Raw genomic sequence first — 20003 nt, forward strand, 5'->3', positions numbered from 1 at the left:
ATACATCATATTCAAACAGTCCAGTGTTTATTTGAAGTATTGCATCATCATGACAATTTTTGTGAAAAAACATTTTTCCATAGCAAGATCATATCAATTTTTTTAAAGTGATGCAGTGAATAAGCAGTTTCTCTCCAGTAGTTTATCTTCTAATGTGAACCCTTTTCTTCTAAGGCAATAGAAAGTACATGTTCCAGGTAATTCTCTTTTCTTTTAATCACATACAATATTTATAAATATATATTTTTAATCATAAAAATAAAGAACATAAAATGAGCCTGTATATGTACAATGTATATTGTATATATTGTACAAGCTGAAACAATAAAACTTCATTAGGACACTACTACAAATATTTACAAACCAAGTTCAAACCAAAACTAAAATTAAATCAGTATAAGCCAAACCCACAGAGATCAATACAAAACATACATGAATTCAATCAGACCAGACTGATCACAAACTAGTTATTGTTTCCTGAGAGCTTTAATGCTTACAGCTTAAGAAGTTGGTGAAAGTGTAATATGTGGGATGGTGTTCCTCAAGGGGCAATACTTGGTCCATGCTCTTCTTAAATCAAATTCAAAAATTGGTTTGTTTTTCACAGGTCAAATAGACAAAATGTGTCCAATAAAAACGGTCATTAATAGATAACTAATGACAAAGCTCTTCTGAAGCAGTGGGCTTCTGTGGTCAAGCAGAACCCATAAGTACTCCAACTGAGGGTGAAGCATGATTGGTGCTAGGGGCAGAGTGGTAGAACGATTCAGCATCAGTTTCATTGACTTTCAGGATTGGTGGGATACTGGAGGACTTGATGTGAAGGATCCTGGTGTCCATGACCTCACAGTCGATCTGCATCATCACCTCAATCTCCTTGTCCTTTATCACACTTTCTGTAATAATAAACAAATGGCATTTTAACCAGACTTGGTGTTCGTTTACACTCTTACATCTTCTATGGCACTGCGATTTCCAGCCTTAAGATTTTCAGGACATGGAACTCATCCTGTAAGTTGTGGAGGTTAAGTGACATTCCTGGACACCATTCTAAGAGACAGCCTCGGGTGAATGACATATTGGTTTACATTTGACTGCAGCAATAAACCCAACACACAAACAGATGACAAATACAGTTGCAAGAAAAAGTATATGAATCCCTTGGAAAAAACTGTTTTTCTGCAGTGATCTGCCATAAAATGTTGTCTGTCATCTAATTCACAAAAATAGAAAAAACACAAAGTGTTTAAGCCAATAACACAAACAATTCAAATGTCTTGTGTCTTTATTGAACGCACTTATTAAACATTCACAGTGATGGAGGAAAAAGTATGTGAACCCATAGACCACTTACTTTACTGAAAGCTAATTTATGTCAGTAGCTTGCACACATGGGGTCAAATTTATGAAATAAGTTTGAAGGTGTGGTTTAGAGTTACTCTGATTGATAAACGACACTCAAACATCTTGAGATTGCTGTTTGTTAGAAGGATGTGAACCATGCCCTGCTCTCTGAAGACTTACGATCAAGACTAGTTGACCTCCATAAGGCTGGAAAGGGACACAAAACAATCTCAAGTTCATAACATATAACTGTTGACTGATGGATGTCTAAACAGACATCCATCAGTCAACAGTTATATGAATGGAGACAGTATGAATGGAGACAGTATGAATGGAGACAGTATGAATGGAGACAGTATAGTACTGTGGCTACTCTTCCTAGAAGTGGGCGCTCAGCCAAGATGACTCCACAACGCAGAATCCTTAAATGAGGTAAAGATGAACTCTCGAGGAATACTGTAGCTACTACAGGCTTAAAGACATAACTGGAACTGGCAAACATCTCTGTTCATAAAACTACTGCATACAAGTCTTCAAACAGACAGTGTGCCTATGGCAGAACACCACCGAGGAAGCCACTGCTCTCCCCATAATACATTGCTGCCTGCCCGAGGTTTGCCAAAGAGCACCTTAACTACCCACAGTGCGATTGGGAAAATGTTGTCAATTCAATTAAATTCATTTGTATAGTGCTTTTTAACTCTCACAACTTAACTCCCATTTAGAGGGATGTACTGTTACTAGTAGCTCGACAGTGAAAGACCTCGGTGTTATATTAGACAGTAACTTGTCTTTTAAAAATCATATCGCCCATACTACAAACACAGCCTTCTTCCACCTTAGAAATATTGCCAAGCTGAGAAACATCCTGTCTGTATCTGATGCTGAGAAGCTAGTTCATGCCTTCATGACCTCTAGACTGGACTATTGTAATGCATTACTAGGTGTTTGTCCTGCATCTTTAATAAATAGGTTACAGTTAGTCCAAAATGCAGCTGCCAGAGTTCTCACTAGGACAAGAAAGTATGACCTTTAACCCCAATGTTATCATCTCTACACTGGCTACCTGTTAAGTTTAGAACTGATTACAAACTGCTGCTACTTACGTACAAGGCTCTTAATGGTTTAGCTCCCATGTATCTAACTAGTCTTCTAACACGTTACAACCCTTCACGCTCTCTGAGATCACAAAACTCAGGGCTTTTGGTAGTTCCCAGAATATCTAAGTCTACTAAAGGTGGTAGAGCGTTTTCTTATTTAGCTCCCAAACTTTGAAATAGTCTTCCTGATAGTGTTCGGGGCGCAGACCCACTTTCCCTTTAAATGTAGATTAAAAACTCATCTCTTCAGTCAGGCGTACACATAATACATCCCATAATATCATGCACCAGTACATCAGACCAGCGCATTTTTATGAACAGCAGATACGTTAATCCCTTTCCACTGCTTCTCTCTTTGTACCCATCCCGAGGCATCCAGACACTGTACCAGCTCCCATCGTCCTCTGTGGGACGAAGCCTTTGGACGTCCACTGAGCCGAGGCCGACTCTAAGAATACTGAGACGTCTCCAGTTAGACTCTGTGATACTAAGGAGATCAGAAGTCCTTAAACCTCACACCAATACACCATTTGTTTGACTGTATATTACAATCACACCCCCAGTGTCACCCATATGAGGATGGGTTCCCCCTTGAGTCCGGTTCCTCTCAAGGTTTCTTCCTTTACCAATTTAAGGCAGTTTTTCCTTGCCACTGCTGCCTGAGTCACCTCAGACTTGCTCATAGGGGAATAAATACATACACACTGTGAACTATATACATCTAATAATAATCTAGAATTTTTATTCTGTTAATTCTTATTTCTTTTATTATTCGTTATTTCCTTTATCATTAATTATGTTTACCTTCTGCTCTATGTTTATGTTCTGTAAAGCTGCTTTGAGACGATGTCTGTTGTAAAAAGCGCTATACAAATAAACTTGAATTGAATTGAAATTGAATTGAATTGAATTGAATTAACAATGGACATTGTCTCAAAGCAGCTTTACAGAATATAAACATAAAACAAAAGATTAATATAAAGATTAATATAAAGATTAATATAAGACAAAATTCATAGTTAATATTAGAAATATTTTTATGTGTATGTATTTATCCCCAATGAACAAGTCTGAGGTGACTCAGGTAACTGGGGGAGGAAAAACTCCCTTAGATGGTAAAGGAAGGAACCTCGAGAGGAACCAGACTCAAAGGGGAACCTCATCCTCATCTGGGTGACACTGGGGGTGTGATTATATAACCTCATCCTCATCTGGGTGACACTGGGGGTGTGATTATATATATACAGTCTGATAAATGTTGTATTGATGAGGAGGTTGTTGTCCTCAAAGACCACATGGAGTTGCATCTCCTCCTTAGTATAGCAGAGTCCAACTGGAGCTGGTAGATCTGTAGATTCCTCAAGATCCTCACAGACTCGGCATCAGTGAAGGTCCAAAATCTTCATGGCACGAAAGACTGTTTTTTATGGACTGATCCAACAAAAGTTGAATTGTTTGGGAAGCATACTCAGCAGTATGTACGACACACAAAGAGCAGAGTTTTCTAACATCAAAACATCATCCTGATGGTGAAGTACGCTGGAAGGAACATCATGTGGGCCAGGACCACTTGCCTTCATTGAGGAGAAAATAAATTCCCAAGTTTACCAAAATATAATACAGGATAATCTCAGGGTGGCCGTCCACCAGCTGAATCTTAGTAGAAGTCGAGTGATGCAGCAAGACAATGACCCTAAACACCAAAGTAAATCCACCACAGACTGGCTTAATAAAAACAAAATATGCCTTTTGGAGTGGCCCCGCCAGAGCCCAGACCGCCAGAGCCCAGACCGCCAGAGCCCAGACCGCCAGAGCCCAGGCCGTCAGAGCCCAGGCCGTCAGAGCCCAGGCCGTCAGAGCCCAGACCGTCAGAGCCCAGACCGCCAGAGCCCAGACCGCCAGAGCCCAGACCGCCAGAGCCCAGACCCCAGGCCGTCAGAGCCCAGACCCCAGGCCGTCAGAGCCCAGACCCCAGGCCGTCAGAGCCCAGACCGCCAGAGCCCAGACCGCCAGAGCCCAGACCCCAGGCCGTCAGAGCCCAGACTGTGAGAGCCCAGACCGTCAGAGCCCAGACCGTCAGAGCCCAGACCGCCAGAGCCCAGACCGTCAGAGCCCAGACCGCCAGAGCCCAGACCGTCAGAGCCCAGACCGTCAGAGCCCAGACCGTAACCCCATAGTGATTCTGTGGGATGACCGAGAGAGAGCTGTTCGTAGCAGACATATAACTAAAGCATTTTTGTAAAGAGGAATGGTCAAACTTTTCTCCAGAATGTTGTGCAGGTCTGAGAGTTGCTTGAAGTCCTTGCTGTCAGAGGAGCTTCAGCTATTAACTCCATGGGTTCACTTACTTTTTCCTTCAGCACTGTGAATGTTTAATGGGTGTGTTCAACAGAGTCACAAGAGATTTGAATTGTTTGGGTGTTATCGGCTTAAGAACATTGGGTTCGTCTATTGTTGTCACCTTTTTCTGGCAAATTACTGCAGAAAACCAGTTTATTCCAAGAGGTTCACATACTTTTTCTTGCGACTGTAAATAAATTGAGCCTTGTGTAAAAACTACTAACTGGCACAAGGCTGATTTTGATATAATGATTCTATGGGACCTGTGACGGTAGTAACCAGCACACACACAAGCACAAGTACAGCATAGTAACTTCATCTAGTTTACTGCAGACATCTTTCCAACGAAAACCTGGGATTATGTTCTGCAGTATGCACAGGATACTCCAGCTGAAAATATGAGACTTACCAAGAGGTAAAACCCATATTATTAAGAACAAATTGTTCATTGAAGCTCTTGAAGCTAACCGGACTGAACCAAAGATCCCAGCGTCCGTTCACTATGGTTTTACTTCAGAGAAACTGAAAGATTTCTATCAGGGCAAACATATGATATCTATTTATAAACAGGAGAAACTAAATTGATGCAGCATGTAGCTGAAGAATTTAAAGCAGATTTCAGCACAAGAAGATCTGGACTGCTAAAACTGTCACACTGCCATCTTAGCCACTGTCATGTACTAAGACAGTATATTTATTTGTAACCCATTGCCTATGTGAGATGTCTACACTCTAGTAAGCACACACTCCACATGATGACACTCCACACTTCCATCACAAGTGATGTATTTCCTAAAGGAATTCACTGTTTTTTTAGTTAAGTTTATTTGGGCAACATTGTTTGACTAAACTGACTGACAGCTGTCAGGGCTTCTTTCCCTCAAGACCATAACCATTAACAGGAGGATGGTGGCCTTTTTCCTAGACCTATAATCACAAGTTGTTCACAGGAGTGTTATGGCATTACATGTGCTCAAGACTGTGATGGTGCAGGAAAAGTGATTCATCAACTACAGTGAAGTCCAGAGGAAGGAAGGATCTAAACTATTTTGAATTATTATACAATACTTCATTATGCTTAATTTACTAGATTATACTTTACTGTTTCCTGCCTTTATCTATCTGTTAATAAATAAAGTATTTGTGGCCTATCAAGTGAACCATATTTACAGGGCTGGAATTTACAGAGTTTCTTAGTTAATTAATGTTGTCAGTAAACATTAACAGCTTTCTCATTTCTTTCAGATATGATCAGTCTCAGGTTTGGCTGATGTTTAAACAGAGCATGTGACTGGGACGGAGACTGTCTTTGTTAAGAAAAGCCTTTTTTTTCATGTAATAAAAAACAGTGGGAAGACAATACAAACTGTGGCCTACTACTCAGGGCAGAAAGCAGACATCTGATTCATTTAACTTATCATAACACGAATATCAAGAAAGATGAAGAGACTGAGGATAACGTAAATGTGATTACTAATGCATGCACCTTGTATCATGTGCCTTCATCCACATTCTTGACTCAGAGAGGTAAATGGCCTAGTCAAGGGACGAACAGAGACTAAAATATATCACCTCCTCCAACTGAAACCCAAAAGTCTTCCTGATCCTTCTTGCTAATGTATCATGTACCGTATGTCTGTTTCTAAAGCAACTGTCCACAGTAAAGAGAGCTGTTTGGATCTTACCATTGATATTCATTGCTGGCAGCACAACTGACATCTTCGGTCTGCTTCCTCTGTTGTGGTTGGTGGCAGGAAGAAGAAGGTGATCCTGAGGAAAAGACATATTAATATTCAAAAATGTTGAATATGAAATAAATATGAATAATATATGAATACCAATGAAACTAAGATGAATTCTGTCAGAGTATTCTCAAATACTAAACTTTTTTAAAAGGTTAAAAATATTAAAACAATAAAGTTCCCAATATTCCTCCTACAACCACAGAGATGCAACCACAGTCCACTTGAAGCAGTTGACTAGCAGCGCTGTGCTTTAACTTATTGTAAACTTACATTTCATAGATTTTGTTAAAGAAAACCCCAAAACGATCTGGTTTAAAGGATCAAGATAGTTTAAATTATGAAGCATATAATAAACTCTAGCTTCTATACATCAGGTTTAGTAAGAATCTTGCCCCACTGCTCTTTTTAGGAATGACTTTGTTGTGATTCTACAAAGATGTTAAATCCATCTCCAGCCCACTGTTACAGTTCAACATGAAACCTGGAGCCCATGAAACTCGTGGAATCTGGGATCTTCAAGGCTTATTAGCTCTGCTAAAAATAAGTGAGAGAAACCATTCTCTGGGGCTACAGAGACCAGCACTGAAGCAGCTCTGTTCTCATGCAGGCAGGGACAAGGTCTTCCAGCTCAACGCTTTCCCAGGGCTCTAGGTTCTCAGGAAGCCAATAATGTTGCAATCTGCTTACATAAGCAAAAGGGAATGGAAACATTGACGATACACGTTGGAAATGTTAAAGAGGCAACAAGGGAGTTGGGGTATAAAAAAAAAAAGGGAAAAATTAAAAAATTAAATATTCAAAAGTGAATTTAAATGGAGTCCAGCATAACATGGAGAGAGCTGGAAGGGTGGGGCCGACAAAACACTACAGAGACCCACACCCTAAATCCCAGGAAACAAAATACATGAAAATAAATAAGCTAATAAACTCCATATTCATCACTCTTTCCTATTTTCTGACATTCCATATTTTAGGAAATGCCCCAAGTTGCGGTTGGATGGAGGTTTTTGGTGTAAACGTTAAAAACCAATCCAATCTTGCAGCTCTGAAAGCGTTCCAAAAATGAAGATACCTCCTGCTTTTGATTAGAAAGAGAAGTGTGTTTACTATGAAAAACTATATAAAACATTGCAATCGAACACTTAAGGCCATGTAATCTACTGATAACCCTGCGAACAAGAACGCCTTAAAACATGTGCATCCATTTCCTCAAAGTTGTAAAGGGGATTTTTTTTTAAAATGCTTTACACATTTCTCAGCTATTCATTAATAACCTGATGCCACAAAGCTTCCTACATCTAAACAAATGTCCAGTCTGCGGCCCTCGGGTTCAGGCATTTGTCCATAAAATTTTGCTGTTATCGCATAGCCTAAGGTTAAAAAGACAGAGGAAAGCGATGCGATCTCAGATAAAACTTCATCCTAAATAACCAAGTCCAATCTTTTCTGACCGGACTCATGGGAGCCACAACCCATTTCAGTATAAGACACTGAAAGCCAAAAGTAGTTTGGAATCAAGATTCTTTTTGAAATTTAGTGCAGAGAGAAGTTTGTGTAGATAGAGCATCTATTTAGACTAAAAAATGTCTCAGAAATGTTTTAAGATGCATTAAAATGAAAGAAATAAAGAAAAACTAAACATTAACATATAAGCCAGTATTTCATGGGAGGAGCTTCTGTCTATTGTTGTAACTCATGGGAGGTTTTCTATCACATCATCAGAACTAAGCAAAAGCTGGATGTCTGGGGGGGAAATTACCACATGTCCAAATTCACAACAAAAGTAGAGGCAAAGGGCTAAAAGGTTTCTGACAAATAAAAAATTAAGTCAAACTCCAATCAATCAACAGCCTCGTGGGACTCCTGTTATTTAAACATACAGATGTTCAGCTTCAGTTGTGTGTTCATCCAAAATCTCATTTCTTCTTGGACACATTTGTGCACCTCTGAATCACAGAGATGTTTGTCACAGGCAGAACTCAATGTTTCTTCTCTGAGTGAGACCATATGGTTCCTCTGTTACTTAAAGAGGGTGGGACTCTGGAGAGAATGAGTCCTAAAGTGTGGTACTCCTGCTCCAAACTCTTTACTGATACATGTAATCAGTTTACAGGGTGAGACGTGTAAAGCACTATTCGGACGGGGTTAGTTTTATGTGGGGACGTGGAGTAATGCAATTTTACCTCAGGACGTCTGTAATATTAATTGACCAATTCACACGGGAAAAAACATCTCAGTAAAACCAGCAGAAGGGGGAGGGGTAACTCGCTTTATGCACCACAGTAACCTCCTTGTCGTCATGTGCGTATGACGTCGCTTCCTGTTATCACGTGCGCAAACAGACAACATGGGGCCTCCATGCTTGAAAAACACGGCAAAAACTACTTTTAAACAGGAAATGACGGAATTTTACCGTACATATTTACAGCGGGTCTATTCGGACGGGATCAGTATTACCTGAGGTCATTTTTCCAGACCTTTTTACAGAAGGTAAAAGTCGCCGTACTCTTTACTGACATTGTCCCTAAAATCACAGAGAAGCTCTGGTAATAATTACTTTACCCCCCACGTCCCCACGTTAAACTAATCCAGTCCGAATAGGACTTAAGACTCCACTACAGAGCTTGTAGAAGTGCTGTGAACAGTTTGCTGTTTGCTCTGAGAACCTGGGAACGTTTTGATCACAGAAGAGTGAAAAGTGATTTATCTATCTATCTATCTATCTATCTATCTATCTATCTATCTATCTATCTATCTATCTATCTATCTATCTATCTATCTATTTAAGGGGGGAGTATTGAAAAATTTAAAAAATGCCTTTCATTTCCTTGCCAATATCACAGCACATATAGTGAGATTTACAACAGAAACTACATCAAATATGTTTCACCGTGAGATGAAGATTTTCATCCTTGCATTAATCAGATTTTCTGAGAATTGTGAGAATATTTTTTGTTAATATTCCAGACACATAACCTAGTTCGTTATCCAGTACAATCAGAAAGCACTTGTATAGTTACAGAGTTTACTGCCAAATGTTTTTCTGTAGAAAGAATTGAGCTGAAGTGTAAAAACACAGCAGTCTGTATGTGAATATACAAGACAGAAGCTACTCACTCTGCGGAAAGAGATCACATAGAAAGTGTCTCCTCTTCGGTTCAGTTCATCAAAAAAATGGCTGTATGTGTGGTGAGGGGCGTAGTAGACCTGTAGCTCATTGCCTGAATGCCTAAAGACAGGAAAATGTTAACCGTGTAAAATTAGGCACAGATAAACATGTATACAACACATTTTATGTCACGTGTAAATCTTATCTCGAGCTCATTTGTTCTGAAGTAAAAATATGACATGAACTAACATAAAAATTAGAAAACATTTCATGACACAAATGAAGAGCAGTGAATTAATGTTAAAACGTACAAATGATCAAATATATAAACATTCTTTTAAAAAGAACTGAAGAATGCAGGTCTGGACAAGCTGAGGACTGGACAAGCTGAGGTCTGGACAAGCTGAGGACTGGACAAGCTGAGGTCTGGACAAGCTGAGGTCTGGACAAGCTGAGGACTGGACAAGCTGAGGTCTGGACAAGCTGAGGTCTGGACATTGTAGCTGTAGTAGATTTAGGATTTATACCATGCCAATGTCTAAACTACTGCTGTAAATATTAGAATAGCAGGATTTTATAAACGTATGATAAATAATGATACATAAATTCAAGTCATTGTCTGCTGTTATGTTAATTACCCAGGCATGACTACCAGCAATGACAGCTTTTACAGTATACAAGGCTGTAGCTTCAAATGAGCAGCACTCACTTATCAGAAGATTCAGGGTACGGCACAGTCACGATCTGTGGCACTTCTGCCTTCTTACTGGCCATTCTCTAAAGATAAAATAATATACATAATATTATTGATCCAATCAATTAGATTAGTATATTTCAGTATTTCATATTTATACATAATAAAGACTTAACACAATCTTAATATATGATATAAGAAGATAGTGAACAGGATTTTGAGAGAATCTTCATTCACTTCCCTTTGGAATGAAACGCTGCACTTATCAGTTCCATTAGGTGTTAAATCAGATATGGACAAATAGATCAGACCGAGTAAGGGATCTGCTGGATTCTATTGTTAAAAGCAATAGCAAAAATAAAAACTTTCACAGTTTTGGTCTTAAGAAGTTTTTCTATAAATAAATAAATGTATTATTTTTTTTATTTATTAAGAGACTTTTTCATGCACGTTAAAAGTAATAAAACACAAACTGTAATCTCTTTGAGCTTAAAAGCTTTGCCTCTGATGACTACAAGACAATGGCGAATCCTTCCATTCGTTTTAAATGAAGGTCTCCTCAGCATATTAATAAATACATTACATTTGTCCCTCAGTGAAACACCTGAGAGTGAAACACTGCTCTGTATGTGTTTGTCCTCCTCTGTCTAAATATTGACTATTTATGATGCTATTTATATGACTGGATTCTAAGAGAGGAAATTAATAAGAAATGTTATGGTGCTGCTGAAAGATGACACTGCCATTATGGAACAACGCTGCGCTGAATATATCTTTATATACATTTGGTTTATGTGACAGTAACATCCATATGAATGAAGGACTCATGGTTTCCCTGCACTTGCTTGGAAACCTTTTCTCTAGCTTGCCTTCTTCCCATAGTGAATCCTGGTGCCACTTAAGAAAACCCTAAAAGCCTGGTATTTTAGAGATTCTCTGTCCCAACAGTCTAGAAATGAAAAAGCTGCTCAGAAAAACTTGTGTATTTTTTTAAAAGTTTCAGTTTGAAACTACAGAAAATAATCTTTGGTTCAAATCCATTTGTGTCTCACTCCAGTGACTCCTGACTGATAGGTTTCTTCATAGTTTTCCACGGTGCATAAATTTCCTTTCCCAATAGCTCTGGAAAATGTTCCTAATACAAGGCTTCAAGAAAATATGTTACTGTTAAATAGCATGTGGAATGTCATTAAATCATGGGAATCTTTGGAAGCAGAACAAAGAAGGTGACTGGATGAATGCCTCTGATCACTCCTACCGTGATGGTTCGGGCTCTTGCGTGGGTGCTGCTGTTGCGCTGGTTCTTAGTGCGCTCTGCCTCATGTCGGTGGATCCATCCCCTCAGTTCACTGGCCATCCTACACAAACAAAAGAAGGAAACTGTTTAGCCTGCTGATATAATAATAATAATAATAATAATAATAATAATACATTTTATTTAAAGGCACCTTTCTGAACACTCAAGGTCACCGTACAAAAGAAGAAGAAAACCAAAACTAAATAATTATATCTCTCAAGTCCACCACTATGGCACTGAAAGACAACAATCACTAAGAATCGCAGTTTCCTCTTTATTTTGTGACACATTTTTCAGGGAAAATTGTTATAGAGATGAAACGGATTAAAAATGTAGAACTTTCATCAGCAGCATCGGGGATCAAACATCACTGAGATTTTATATAAAAACACTGAAAGTAAATTTGTGTAAAGAAAGTTTAAGAATGTGAATTTGACAAGTGCCAAGTTTTAAATACTAGACGATTGAGTCAGAGCATCTCCAAAAGAGTGGGTCTTCTGAGGTGTTCCTAACCATTGCATAATGGTTAGTACCTTCTAAAGTGCTCCAAGGAAGAATAACTGATGAAATGCCAACAGGGCCGTGGGGCACCAAGCCTCACTGGTGTGGGTGGAGACTGGACACTGGTGTGGGTGTAGACTGGGCACTGGTGTGGGTGGAGACTGGGCACTGGTGTGGGTGGAGACTGGGCACTGGTGTGGGTGGAGACTGGGCACTGGTGTGGGTGGAGACTGGACACTGGTGTGGGTGGAGACTGGACACTGGTGTGGGTGGAGACTGAAGGCTAACTCTGGAATGGATTTTCTTCTTACACCATTGCACTTTTTAAACAGGGAGTTTTTTTTACAATCCCACTCGTGTGACTCAGATGAGGAAGGATTCTCTTATGAGTCTGGTTCGTGTCAAAGTTTCATTTACAGCATTTGGCAGACGCCCTTATCCACAAATACACATGTGCACATAAACAATTCATACACATTACACACCGTACACGTATCATTTATTATCACTTATATGGCGTACACTTATTTATGAATACTCATTTGGCTCTGTCCACTTATCAATGTGTACGTTGCCGTATCCACTTATCATTGTGAATCGCCGTATACTTATGATGATAACGTGCACGTATATAAACACTTATAACACTTATAAATACGGGGTACCCCACACAGCCCTACCAAGCAGACCTGTCTCGCTGGACAGCGGTATCTAGGGCCAACGCGTTTTCACCACCTGCCCGTTCAGTCCCGGCTGTGAGTTATATACACACCGGCGGTACGCCACAGGAATTTTCAATCCTTAATACCAAAAATATAAATAAGTAAAAAATGTATACACCAGAATTCAGCATCTCATAGCGTCTCATAGCATCTATACTAATAAATCTGACCTGAACTGAATATGCCCTTCTCACATAGTGGTACATTTCAAATAGTCTAGCCTTATAAACCTGCCCAGACTAATGAGCATTAATTGCTTCTCTCTGATTGTGTCTGATGTCCTTTCTTCAGGCCAGAATGTAAACACACACCTGACATCACCAAACTGCAGAATGTCCTGTTTTAGGTAGTCATGCTTTGTGACTTTATTAACTAATCTTGTGCTTTTAATAACTGAAATAAAACCATAGAATTTAACTGGTGTATTTTCTCTTTCACATGACTGTTGTTACGTCCGAGGACGTATGTGTTTGAGTTTCCTCTCTCTACTTCTCACAAGCAGGAAGTAATAGGTACCACCTGACCCCAATGATTGGTGATCTGATGTGATTGGAGGAGAGGAAGTGGTGATATAAGCTGCACCATTGCACAGAGCTCTCTGTGTGTGTGTGTGTGTGTGTGTGTGTGTGTGTGTGTGTGTGTGTGTGTGTGTGTGTGTGTGTGTGTGTGTGTGTGTGTGTGTTGAATTTCTCCCAGTGTGTTATTGGGTTAGTCATCTTGTTGTGCAGGTTGCCTATTATCAGAGAACCCATTTTTGTTAACTGTTTTGCACACACTTTTGTTATTTCATTTTGTTTTCCTTTGTAGTTTAGTTAGTTTCTTTCTAACAGTTAGAGGGTTTTGTTGTTATTTTGGCCTTTCCCCCTCTTAAAGCCTTGAAATCCTCCCACATTTGTACAATAGAAGGAACTTGTTTGATATTTGCATGTTTGTTAAAAGCCCTGGGGTTGGGAATTGAACCTTGCTGCCTCCACACATCACACCGTTTTTATTCTGTTACTCGTTCCCCCAACCCTAGACTAGCTGGGGACGCAACACTGTGTATATATTTATATATATCTCTTACATTATGTAACACAATTTCACCACACAAATGAATGAAACAGAGGAAGATTTCCACAATATATCTATAATTTAACCTCCATTTTCCAGCTTCCACAGGAGTAAACTAAGAATAATCAATGCTTGCAGGAAGTAGCTGGAAAAGTACAAATATTTGTTCTTACATGCAGTACAGGTGCTGGTCATATAATTAGAATATCATTAAAAAGTTTTGCTCATACTTTTCATGGTTATACTTTTCATACTCTGATGTCTAAAAATCCTTTCTTTGTATTGGTCTTAAGTAATATTCTAATTTTCTGAGATACTGAATTGGGGATTTTCCTCAGTTATCAGTTATAATCATCAACATTAAAAGAAATAAACATTTGTGTAATGAATGAATATAATATACAAGTTTCTCTTTTTGAATAAAATTAGTGAAATAAATCAACTTTTTGATGATATTCTAATGATATGACCAGCACCTGTATAGTGTAGTATAGATCAGTACTAACTTTATGCACTTGGTTCTGTTTACAGGAGGCTGGCAGGGAGGAGGAGGAGGAGGAGTTCTGAAGACAGGATCTCTTTTAACCACCATGAGAGCTTTATCGTCTGGCATCGATTCCAAGTCCTCCAGTCTAGAGGAAAGAAAATAAAGTGAATGACAAGGGAAGTGAAAAGGAGTCGATATGGAGATATATGGAGATCACACACAAACACATTTGTGAAACAGAACGCACTTACTTATTAGAAGACAGAGAATCCTGCAAACTGGCCTCCATGCTGCTGTCCATCTTTGACGAGAAGCCCAACAGATGTCTGCTACTGGGACTAGGGGCTGCTGCGAACCTGGAGTCTGCATCGCGCTCAAAAAGACTTTAGAGTAAGAGAAGAGCTAGAAATTAGCAGAACATTTAACTAATAATAATAATAATAATAATAATAATAATAATAATAATAAAACCGATCCTTTCATGTCAGCAGTCACCTGAGTACTAGCTACATGTCTACTCACTTGGTTCTATAAAAATCGACAGGTCTTATACATTTTTAATTCTTAGTTTCAGCCTGGTGTGAGTTAATGTACACGTGTTCTCTCAACTGAAACAAGATGATAATACAGTATATTGGCTAGGTTTTAATGACAAACACAAATATACAGATCTTGGTGTCAGAACTTGCAAGAGTAACCTCTTGGTGTTTTGTTTCTGGCCAGTGGTATTATCACTTTGTGCTGTTTTCCTAATAAAAACAGTAGAAGCCTGTATACATTATGGGGATGTAGTATACTGACCTCCATACTACTGGGCATGTAGCATACCAGCCAAATACAGACCTTATAACAAAAGTAAAAACAACCCTGAGGACATGAGATGTGTTTTGAAATACAGAAAATTAAAGTCATCTGTTGTTTGAAAGCTACATTTACATTACAGCATTTAGCAGTGGCAACTTGGTGGACCTGGGATTCGAACCAATGACCTTCGGATCAGTAGTCATTCACCTTAGCCACTAAGCTACTACATACCACATATTATACAGCTACATATTGCCACGATCCGATCTGTGTAATTTACAGAGATTTTTTTCTTATGTAAATTGGTCAGACTTACAGACTGTATCCCATCTGAACAGCATTATTATCAGAGCATGTCTTTGTTTGTATAAATAAACCATCCTTCCTCAGTGGATTCCCACACAGGCTTTCCATAAAAGATAGATTTATACACATCCATTCTGTCATCAACTGTACAGACTGTAACTACATTATGCTAAAAAAAAACAAAGAGCATTTCTCACTTTTCCGTCTGTGTGGATTCTTCACTTACCTCAACGGCACAATGTTTATTGCCAGGAAAACAAGGACCACCATCAGACACACGGCCCGTCTCTTTGGAGCAGTTCCCTTCAGGATGGTGTTCTAAATACAAGCACGAGGGAGATACATAGCACATAAGTGGATGGCCTAAGCACAAGAAAATGCTTTAAGATTGCTTTAAACAGGAAGGCCAGCTAGGAGTCTGCAGTAGTGGTCTAATCTGTCAATATACTTAATAAAAACTCAGAATAAAGTTCTGTCTGATTATAAGATCATTTCTGAAATGTGTTGTTTATAAAATGTAGCACTTCCTTCCTCCTTTTGTGGCATGAAATAGCAGACCCTGCAAATGTCTTAAGACTTGCACTTAATCCCAGCTCACACTGTGATATAAATCTGATATAAATATTAATAATCCTAAAAGATTTCTAGTCCTAGGGTAAAATCTATAGTCTGGTTTTGGCCTCGTCCTGGTCACCGAAAACCGATTAATGACCGTTTCAGTTTCTTCCTCCGATAAATTTCTGGCAGTGTCAGAAGATTTCAGACACGTATCTTCAGTGCGGCATCTTGACCTAAAACCAACAGCCAATAGAAGTGCTTAACCGTATGGCGCATGCCAAGCCATGACCCAGCCCCACACATGTCCTTGTTGTTTTTATTTTATTTTATCATCATGAATTGTAATAAACAAAATTAATGCTACAGATTTCTCATTTTCTGCTACCGCCATTTTAGCAGAGGAAGCAGTTGTGAACATGTCACGGATTTATGAGCGTCTTGACTGTCAGACATGAGACGACTGAGAGCCTACAGTGTGACATGGGGACTATATTCATACAGTCTGACAAGCAGCAATCTTGAAGGATTATGAAAAACCCCACAGTGTGAGCTGGGCTTTATACAGACAGAGGGGCTGAACATTAAATAGCGCAGATCAATGCTCTGGATTTTACTTTAAAATTCAAGGTGCCAAAAAGTCCCTTTAGCTTTCCTGGGACAGACAGATGTGAAGTGGTTGCTGTAGAATTCTCTGCAAATTAACTTTTACTAGTAGTGACACATCTGTGGGTGAGAGCAGTCAGAGGAGGATGACCAGATTGGTCTGAGCTGATGGGAAGATATCTGAGCTAAGGTAACTGAGAAAAATCACTCTTTACCCCCAGGTTGAGCAGAAAAGCATCTCAGCATGAACAACACATCCAACCTGATTCCACTCCTATCAGCAAAGAGCAGGAATCTAAGATTATCATTGGCTTAAACTTCACAGTTATAGACAGGAAAAAGATTTTTCCTAATCATCCAGTATGAGTGAGTCTGTGCCATGAGTCTGTGCCTCAGATTCTTCTTCATGGCTAGAAGGAGTGGAACCTGATGTGGTCTTCTGCTGTTGTTGCAGCTCATGGTTTTATGTCATGCATGCTGAGATGCTTTTCTGCTCACCACGGCGGCAAAGAGTGATTATTTGAGTTATTAGATCCTTCATGGCAGTCGAACAATTCTATTAATTCTCCTCTGATCTCTTACCAACAATGTTTTTACACCCACAGAACTGTCACTGTCTCATTCAGTGCTTCTGGTTTTTCACACCATCCAGTGTAAACTCCAGAGACTGTGGGACTGTTACCACATTCATTAAAGGTGGATGGTGGGTCTTATATCTATACATGTATCTATGTACGTTATGTATATAAACATGTATGTATGTATGTATGTATGTATGTATGTATATTACAGGACCTACTTCATTCAGCAGTCCCTCCAGCTGCCTTTTTAATGTCCCATTTTCATTTTTCAGCTTCTCGTTCTCAGACAGAGCAACCTTCAGACGGGCCTCCAAGGTCAGCAAGTACTCTTTCTTCTTCTTCCGTGATAAAGACGCAGACTCTCTGTTCTTTATCATGCGTTGCTGCCGCCGGCACACACTGAACTGAAAAAAGGGGGGAAGGGGGGGGGGTAACATTTATATATAAACACCTACAATTTGCAATTATAAAATTAACCTACCAAAATCTCAATTCAAAAATCACTTCAAGTCACTTCACCCCTTTAAGTGTCCCACATTCTTGTGTGTCCTGCTGGTTGGCTGCTTAACAGAGCTCATGGTCATCATCTGCTGCTGAGCATTACAGAGTTCCCTTACTACTCCCATCTTTACCTGGGATATTTGTTAACTCCAAGCTGTGCTGGTGGAGGGTCTGTTCGAGCACTTGTTTGTGAAAGGAGGGCGGAGCCAGGAAAAGTAAGTAGTAAGGATCTACACGAGTGTACATTTGTTCTGACTTGTGTTCTGTGTTTCAGTGAGCAGCAGCAGAGATAAAGTGGGCAGAGACAAACGTGTCTTTCCTTCACATAATTGTCTGCTGTTTAAAACTTTACAGGGTTGTGACAGTTACCCTGAACACGGCTGTGGCTCATGTTGGAGCCTCAATAAACCCATATCATCATAAACCCATATCATCATAAACCCATATCATCATAAACCCATATCATCGTAAACCCATATCATCATAAACCCATATCATCATAAACCCATATCATCATAAACCCATATCATCGTAAACCCATATCATCATAAACCCATATCATCGTACAAGTAAACAAAGTGAACACAACCAAACAAAAAGAAGTATGTGAGCCTTTGCTTTCAGTATCGGTTGTGTGCCCTTGTAAGTAAAGTTTCCGGTAACTTTTGATTAGTCCTGAACAAAACCTTGGAAGAATTTGATCCCATTCCTCAGTACAGAGGAGCTTCAACACTGGGATTTCAGTGTGTGTCCTCACATGAACTGCCTGCTTCAGGTCTTCAGGCTGCTTTGTGTCCTTCCACAATTTTTCTTTTAGATTAGGGTCAGGACTTTGACTTTAACATTCCAAAACATTATGTTTGTTCCTCTTTAATCATTCTATGGTAGACAGACTTGAGTGCTTGTCCTCTTTGACTTGGTGCAAATGACCCCTTTGTTTCTTGAGATTCATGGACAGATGTCTCACCATTTTCATTTAGAGATCACTGGCATCATTCTGAAAGTACTGTTCCATCAATGATGGCAAACTGTCCTGGCCCAGATGCAGTAATTCAGGCCCACAGCATGATACTACCACGACCATGTTTCACAGATGATATAAGGTTCTTATGGTGGAATTCAGTATTTTTTCTCCATAAATAATGCTTCTCCTTTTAAACCATAAAGTTTTATGTTGGTCTCATTCCTCCACAAATTTCCTCCCAAAATTCCTCTACAAATCTTTTCCGATAGTCCTCTGGCTTGTCCACATGATCTTCATGAGTAGTAATGTTCTTTTAGAGAGTAGTGACTTTCTCCTTACGACTCTGCCTTACACACCGAGGATGGCAGACTCATGAACATTAACATAAGCCAAAGTAAAAGAAGCCTTCAGTTGATTACAAGTTACTCTTTATTCCTTTCTGACCCATCAGACTATTACATGACTATATGTTGATTAACCACTTCTGCAAATGTACCAAAGTCTAAAATGTCCTCCATTTTGTAACCTTTTCCACCCTAATGAGCAACAAAAACTCTTTTTCTGAAGACCTCAGAAATCTCCACAAACGCACGTCATGAACATCACACTTTGATATTTCTCTGTACTTTATATAAAATAGGACACACGGAGACCTGATTGTCACACCAATGACTGAACTCAGATGAAATTAAACCTAGAGGTTCACATACTTTTGAATCTCACGGATACATAATATTGAAACATTTTCCTGAATAAAAATGGTAATGAAATTAGCAACATCTATAATAAAGTATAATATATTTATCTGATCTGTTCACTTTGTCACTTTGGGACTTGTGTGAAAATGTTGATGATTTTTTGGGTCCTTTTTTTGTTACAGAAATATAGAAATCTCTGAATGATTCACAAAGTTACAAGTGGCACACTGTATACGTATGTGTACACACACACACACACACACACACACACACACACACACACACACACACACACACACACACACAGGACATGTACTACAACACTACAAACTAAAAGTCCTATGCCTATGGTAGAGAGAGAAAGAGAGAGAGCGATCGAGACAGAGAGACAGAGCTATGGCCTGATTTGCCCCTACAGCCAGGCGTCTGTAAGACGTTGCCCTCAGCATGACCATGATTAAGCTGTTTGTGTCCCCATTTGGTCTGTTTGCATGCCATCCCTCGAGAAACCATGACAGAAAAATTCCTTAATCTAGGGATCTTTGCCATGGGCCGAGCCTGGGAACAAACAACATGTTTGGGTAAGAGGAGGTCAA

General features: G+C 39.4%; 1 protein-coding gene across 2 annotated transcripts in view; it reads right to left on the bottom strand.

Annotated features, from left to right (window-relative positions):
* Positions 1-5: 5 nt before the first annotated feature.
* atf6 (activating transcription factor 6) overlaps positions 6-20003 on the bottom strand; it is a 43651-nt gene continuing 23653 nt past the window's right edge. For both annotated transcript variants that reach the window (XM_047801309.1, XM_027154253.2), the window contains exons 8-16: positions 17463-17648; positions 15729-15820; positions 14644-14775; positions 14412-14537; positions 11591-11690; positions 10348-10415; positions 9647-9758; positions 6470-6554; positions 6-896 (exon numbers count right to left, since the gene is read on the bottom strand). In XM_047801309.1, the coding sequence (XP_047657265.1) occupies positions 694-896; positions 6470-6554; positions 9647-9758; positions 10348-10415; positions 11591-11690; positions 14412-14537; positions 14644-14775; positions 15729-15820; positions 17463-17648 (1104 nt within the window). In that variant the 3' untranslated portion in view covers positions 6-693. The remainder of the gene's footprint in view (positions 897-6469; positions 6555-9646; positions 9759-10347; positions 10416-11590; positions 11691-14411; positions 14538-14643; positions 14776-15728; positions 15821-17462; positions 17649-20003) is intronic.

The sequence above is a fragment of the Tachysurus fulvidraco genome, chromosome 16 (genome assembly GCF_022655615.1).
Source record: "Tachysurus fulvidraco isolate hzauxx_2018 chromosome 16, HZAU_PFXX_2.0, whole genome shotgun sequence".
Taxonomy (NCBI): Eukaryota; Metazoa; Chordata; class Actinopteri; order Siluriformes; family Bagridae; genus Tachysurus; species Tachysurus fulvidraco.